Below are 7,074 nucleotides of genomic sequence, written 5' to 3' on the forward strand. Positions count from 1 at the left end.
TTGCTATTCCTCCCAAATTCCAAACAAAATTATTGTCATTTAAAGCATTTATTTGCAGAAAATGACAAGTGGCTGAATAACAATAAAGATGCAGAGCTTTCAGATCTTAAATAATGCCAATCAAATAAATTCATATCACAGTATAGAAAATAAATATTTGGTGGAATAACCCTGTTTTTTAATCACAGTTTTCATGCATCTTGGCCTGTTCTCCTCCACCACTCTTACACACTGCTTTTGGATAACTTTATGCCACTCCTGGTGCAAAGATTCAAGGAGTTAGCTTGGTTTGATGGCTTATGATCATCCACCTTCCTCAGAGAAACATTTTCAGGTGATCTCTTACTTTCATCCAGAGCTGTATATATTCTGAGCACTGAATGATTGGCAGTCATTGCTGCAGCACCCGGGAAGTTTTTAAGGCCAAATTTATACTTCAGCATTAAATGGAAGACTTATGGATAGCTTATGGATAATCTCTGCAGGTAGCCTGGTGTTCACCTCCCCAGAAACGTAACTACACCTAGCAGAGCCGCAGTCCATATGACTACAGAGCAATGGGGACAAACCAAACAACAATTATAAATGCTCACAACAGGTCGGGCCAGTTGCAAAAGCTATGCTGTAAACTCTGTGCCAACCAATTCAGAAACATAACTCGGCCTTGAGGTTTGTGAGGCTTGATTAACAGGCCCAACAGCGGCAGTTCACCAAACCCAGGTATCACACCCACAATCCTGTCAGCCATAGCTCTGTGCTCTAACCACTGAGCCACCACTGCCTATGTGCTTAAACAGCTTTTCAAATGATCATGTTACAACATTATAAAGTTCTAGAAACCTTTTTAGAAACAGTTCCCTGCCTAATTGAACATGCACATTTCCCTAAAGATACCTTCAAACACCCAACATTTAGCTGATCTTTAGCTGATCAACTGCTGTGAAAAATGTATATACCGTGGAAAATGTACATTCCCTCTAGACAACATAAAGCTTCTGCAAGAGATATAGTGTTATGCTAGATTTTACTGCTACAGGAAATGTGCTAGCAAACACCTTAGGCATTTTTTTATATGTAGGAGTGCAATTTGCTCAAAAGCAAGTGTTTCAGCTCTTTCATTGAAAGGGGGAGTAAAAAGGGGGTGGTGTTGCGGAGGCTGATGCTGCTCTTTGAGATGTCGGATCTCTCTCGTCTTGTCAGACCACAATAGAAACATGACTCGCAGCTTAGGCCTTATTCAGCCACCAGCAGTGAAGCCTACTGAGGTCAGAAGAAAAATGCCAGATTAACCACTAAAGGAGGGGGAGGGCAGAAAAGATCAAGGAGATCAAGGAATGACCAAGAATGTATGTGAGAACTCAGATAATGGATCCTAGTAAAGATAAAGGCCTAGAGTTATTGCTCAAAGCAGTGCTATAAAGTACCAGTCAAAAGTTCGGACACACCACTTCTAATTTAATGTGTTTTCTTTTCTATTCTATTTTTTCTTACATTGTGAATTTATTGAAGACGTAGCAGAGCATGTTTTATACTTTAGATTCTTCTAAGCACCACATTTAGCTTTGAGGTGTCTTCATGAGGTTGAGTCAACTGGAATAGTTTTCTCAGCATCTTGAAGGAGTTCCTGGAGGTGCTGAACAATCAATCAACAATCAATTTCCTTCATGCTGTGAAGCTCCAGCTCATTCCAAATCACCTCAAATCACCATCTCAGTTGATCAGGTCTAGGTCAGGGGAGAGTGGAAGCCAATCACTTCATTATTTTGTTTACTGTATAATTCCATGTGTCCATTAAAGACATGACATTTAATATCAATCTACAATGCAGAAGAAAAATCTAAATATGAAAAACAAAGAAAAACATTGAAGGTGTGCCCAAACTTTTGACTGGTACTGTCCATCCACCTCATGTGCTTACCAGTAGATCAGCAACTGACACTGGACATGGAATGTGAATAAAGTAAGTGAATAAAGTCTCCATGAATACTTGAAATTTAATGTTTTGCACTGCTTTTGCAGTAGGGTTTAGACAACATTATATGTTTAAGTATTTTTATATTTTTGTTATGTAACACTGAGTTGATTGGTAATTATTAGTTTATTAAATGTACTGTAAAAAGAACTGGGGCAATCAGTGACTGATTTTGTGTTTGAATGGTTGTGAATGGATAATAAGTAGAGTTTTACTAAGATTTTATTTAAAAACAATTGCAATATAGTCACCTTAAAGCTTACAGCATCATAATATATATCGCAATATACTGATTATATCGGTACCCCTGTATCATGATACGTACCGTATCGCCAAGTTCCAGCCAATACATAACCCTGTATTGGAGTGAAGATCTGCGAGATGTAGATATATATGAGCATGATTGAAGATACGGCAAGATGGAGGATGGAGGTGGATGGATGGAACATTGTAACATTAGAGTAATCCTGCCCATAAAGGGCCTGGAAGGCTTTTTAGCACCTTAACCTTTGTTCATGCAGGTTCAGCAGACAATGGAGAAGACCAATGGAGAAGGTTGCTCATGTTGGTGAGGCAAATCAGGCTTAAAAAGGCACAGAAGGTTGCCAAAGCAGATCAGGCTAAACAAAATGGAAAAAAAAAAAGAAAAAGAAAAAAAAGGCCACAACACATTAATCGACGCCGAGGAGTACAACTCACCTGATCACAAGTAGGCCTCAACAGTCCGGCTCTTGTGCTAAGTGCTCTGCCTGGTGCAATGGCTACCACCAACAAGGCGCGATTCTGTCGGTGTAGTGAGTGATTGCCATTAACTGTGTTGCTGAAGTGCTGGATGTTAAAAAAACAATAATCATGCCTTGGCAGGCCTTTCCCTGCTGGCCTATAATGAGGCTGGTAGGAGTGCCATCAGGATTTCACATGTGGGCCATGGCTTGTGAACCTCCTCCGTTCACCAGGATTTCACTCCTTGCGTGAGAAAGGTGAAAGGTGTGGTGTGGTCACGGAAAGGTCCGAGCTGTCAGCTTTGGGTAGATGTCGTTATGACGATAATCGGTCAACCAGGAACCAAGAAATAAATAAAAAATACAAAAATAGGACAGAACAGTCAAACTGGATTCGACTGGAATTGATCCACAGGCTGCTTAAGGACGGCACAATTGAGCTCCACCAAATGGAAGCCGCAAAACCAGAAAACAGAAAGCGGCAACAGAAAAAAAAAAAGGGAAAGATCTTCTGCTAGATTGTTCTAAAGAAGCCAGTCGCCTGCCCTCCTCACTGCCAACAAAAGGCCATCCAATCTGAGGGCCTGTTTGCAATGAAATGAAGAAATGGAGAGAATGGCGGCTGTGAATGTGGAGATAACTGGACAGAGAGAGAGAGAGAGTGTGTGAGTGAGTGAGCAGAGGTCTCTCTTTTTTCCCCTCTCTCTCTCGCTCTCGCTTGCTTTCTCTCTCTCTCTCTCCTCACAGGAAATGAGAATGGCTGCTGCTTCCCCTCCCCCACTGCTCTGCTGAACGTCCCCTCCCCCCTCCCTCTAGGCCTGATCTGGCACGTCCACGCCACAGGAGCTTTACAGTAAACAGGGAGAGCAAGTGAGCGAACGAGAAGAAGTCAATATAGGTCAGTCTCAGGAGCAACGGCACACGTAAACAAACGCGATGCAGGCAAGGACGAAATGTTAAAGCGTGAAGAAGTGTGGGGAAAGCGTAACAGTCACCTCTCTAAAGAGCTCTCTCGCAGGGTCCGCAGTAGAGCAGTCCTTGAACTGAGAAACAATAGAGACAACAAGATTCTGGTGAAACACAGCTTTTCCAACAGTACACAACAGGTCATCCGGATCTGAACAGACGTCTTTAAACAGTTTCTTTCGTTTGCTGCTCTGGAATTCCACCTGTGGTGGTTTCTCCCGAAGGCAAATCACTGAAAAACCCCTCAGATTCAGTTTCCTCCTGAGAGAGGCCTGACTTGCAACACCTGTTCGTCCCACGAAGCACTAAGAAGAAAAGAGAAAATCTCAAGCTACCTTGCGTATAAATATATGTATTTAGAAATATATAAGTGATATAAAATAGTTATATAGATATTTTTGGCCAATCTTTATAAGGACAAAACACATAGATATATAGATATGTTGTAAAACAATGCATCCATCTATTATATACAATATAACCAGAAACATTCGATCATACCTTTCCTTAATGAATGAACAAAGCTGATGCAGTCTCCATTTGACGACCTACACAATCTGAATCAGAGACTGGTTGTGTAATTTTCCAGAACAGGCCCTTCTTTTTCCCTGGTCAGGCTGTGACTGGCTCTCCCATTGGCTGAGAAGCTTGCCTAAGAGGCGGCTGATTGGCCGGCTGCTCGGTGCCACATTTTCCCTGCTTTGCCGCTCACTCTCTCTCACATTAAGAACAGCAGAACAAAAATGCACCGGATCTGTGTGGAATCTAAAGACCACCATGTCCAATAGTGATTTAGTTTTAGTTTCCTTTTCTTCTTCACACACATTCTGCCATGTAACCACAGGGCTATTTATATACATCTACCTACCTAGTGAAGGATTCATCTGGTTTAAACGCAGCTTGCTTCCTGTACGTTGAGATTTCTGTAGTGTTCAGCGTGTGGATGTCTGAACCATATGAACGAAGAACAAAGGAGTACTGAGAAATGTGTAGCATCAGTGTGGGGTTTGGTGGGTTTTGTGGTTGGGATTCCTTTGTCTTGACGCAGCAGCTTTGAGACGATCTGCTCAGCTGCTTTGTTATCATTTAGGATCAGCGCGAATCTCTGAGCCCCTTTTTAAAACATGGTGGGGTGGGAGTAAAACAGTAAAACGAACCTAGGAATGCGTGGTCAGATACTACAAAGAAATAGCTGTAAAAATAATGGCTTCCATATTAAGGATGGTATTAGTGCGCTCAAGGCTGTATCTGATGTGCGATACAGAACATGAGGAGACAGATATGTGGTGGTGTGCTCGGCTTGACAGCTTAAAAGGGACGGCAACGTCGACATACGGCTGTATGTTGGGGTGAAAATAGAGAGGGTGGTGATCGCTGGGTGCCCTGGGAGATGGCCTAGGGACAAGCACTTTGGGTTAGAGGTCAAACAAAACAAATGGAAATGGAAAACATATTGCTCGTTCCAGGAAGTAGGGGAACATTCACCATTCGTACTCCTCAGTAATATACCTCAAAACATTTTATCACCATTTATGAGCCAGTTGTACACAACACATGCATGTATCGATAATATAATTATATATTACAGATACATAGATAGATAGATGAATAAATAGGTAGAGTATGTATGCGTGTGTGAGATAGAGAGAGAGAGAGATATCAGTGCTTTCAGATGTGTTACGAGAATACAGTACATACCAAACTGAAGTACAGCAGATTCACTCTAAACAGGCCACTCCCTCGTCAAACACAACAACCAGAAGGTTCTGTAATCGTCGCCTATGAATAAGTCATGCCGTACTGTTCATTACTGTGATCACATGTCTGTAAATGAATAAAAATGTATGTGTGTATTCAGTACTGTCCCTTCCCATGTGCACTATTGCACAACCACTTCACCTTCCGTGTGCCACCATTTTCCATTTTCTCTGTCAAGCTCAGTTGTGACACACAAACAGACAATGGGCCAGGCGGTCCGCTCACAAAGGAGGGACACCATCCAGACACCCCTCCCCCATCCCGCAATCCTACCATCCTCTTCTTTCCCTACTTGCCCTACAAGGAATGGGGTTCAATAGGGCAGCAGAAAGAAGGCCTTGCTTGCCCCCCACCCACTTTACTTCACTTCAGCACAGCCCAGCCAGGTTACTGAGAGAAGGAAGAGGGCAAACTATTGAGATTATTGAGATTATCAATATCTACAGCTCTGGAAAAAAATAAGAGACCACTTCAGTTTCTGAATCAGTTTCTCTGATTTTGCTATTTATAAGTATATGTTTGAATAAAATTACCATTGTTGTTTTATCCTATAAAATACAGACATTTCTCCCAAATTCCAATTAAAAATATTGTCATTTAGAGCATTTATTTGCAGAAAATTAGAAATGGCTGAAATAACAAAAAAGATGCAGAGCTTTTAGACCTCAAATAATGCAAAGAAAACAATATTCATAAAGTTTTAAGAATTCAGAAATCAATATTTGGTGGAATAATTTTGTCTTTTTTTCTTGGCATGTTCTTCTCCACCAGTCTTGCACACTGCTTTTGGATTAACTTTACGCCACTCCTGGTGCTAAAACCGTTTTTATTTTTATTTAGTCTCTTATTTTTTTCCAGAGATCCAGATATCTGTTGACCAGTACAGCAGTAAGTAATGCCTGACTGAGTTTGCTTTGCAATCCAGTCATGTGACATGCTGCTGCTAGTGCTCAGGCCAAAGCTCAGGAGAGTAAGAGAAGAGAGAAAGAGTAGGGAGAAAAAGAGAGAGAAAGAACAGCCTACTGAGAAAAGCCTTGCTTCCCCTTCCATAGGCCTCCTCCTCCTCCTTCTCCTTCTCCTTCTTCTTCTCCTCCTCTCCTCCTCCACCCCCTCCCTCTCTCCCCCCCTCCCCCTGTTTTTCTGCATGGAGAGACAGAGGCCTTCTGTTAGGCCTTCACTGTAGACTCACACACACAGAACAAAAACACAGAAACTGTGAACAGAATCAATGGTGTCAGCACTGCTCATGAGTGAATAAGTGAAAAGGACAAAGAGGCAGAGAGGAGAATAAAACAGAGAGCTTACCTCTGCGGATGCATGGCTGAGAAAGTGTCAGTACTTAGGAAAACATGGAGGACAGGCTCTCAGCCTTTAGACAAGACAGGGCTAGCCTCTGCACACTCGCTGCTCTGGGCCCTGCGCGTGTGGGATCAGAGACGCGCCGTGATTGGCTGCTCTCCCACTGGCGGCATGCGAAGCCGCCGCTGATTGGCTGAAGCGCTTCCTCTGTAAATTATCTTTGTTCGACGGGCAGAAGCGGAGCGGAGAAAGAGAGACCGGCAGAGCTCAGATAGGCCTCGTTCGGTCGAAAATACACCTTATAACGAGCTGTTTTCACAGAAAACCTGTTCCAGAAGTGTTTATAACACTCTAGAA

At 42.5% G+C, this 7,074-nt stretch overlaps 1 protein-coding gene across 7 annotated transcripts in view; it reads right to left on the bottom strand.

The window, feature by feature from the left end:
• The window catches only part of prkcbp1l (protein kinase C binding protein 1, like), a 47,422-nt gene extending 40,472 nt beyond the window's left edge, over positions 1-6,950 (bottom strand). For 3 of the 7 annotated variants that reach the window (XM_022677596.2, XM_022677595.2, XM_022677594.2), the window contains exons 1-2: positions 4,162-4,226; positions 3,690-3,965 (exon numbers count right to left, since the gene is read on the bottom strand). In XM_022677596.2, the coding sequence (XP_022533317.2) occupies positions 3,690-3,805 (116 nt within the window). In that variant the 5' untranslated portion in view covers positions 3,806-3,965; positions 4,162-4,226. Of the gene's footprint in view, positions 1-2,671; positions 3,428-3,689; positions 3,966-4,161; positions 4,266-6,723 lie in introns of those variants that run through there. The other 4 variants (XM_049463092.1, XM_022677597.2, XM_022677599.2 and 1 more) reach the window with 4 other exon arrangements.
• Positions 6,951-7,074: the final 124 nt, after the last annotated feature.

The sequence above is a fragment of the Astyanax mexicanus genome, chromosome 13, assembly GCF_023375975.1.
Source record: "Astyanax mexicanus isolate ESR-SI-001 chromosome 13, AstMex3_surface, whole genome shotgun sequence".
NCBI classification, from domain to species: Eukaryota; Metazoa; Chordata; class Actinopteri; order Characiformes; family Acestrorhamphidae; genus Astyanax; species Astyanax mexicanus.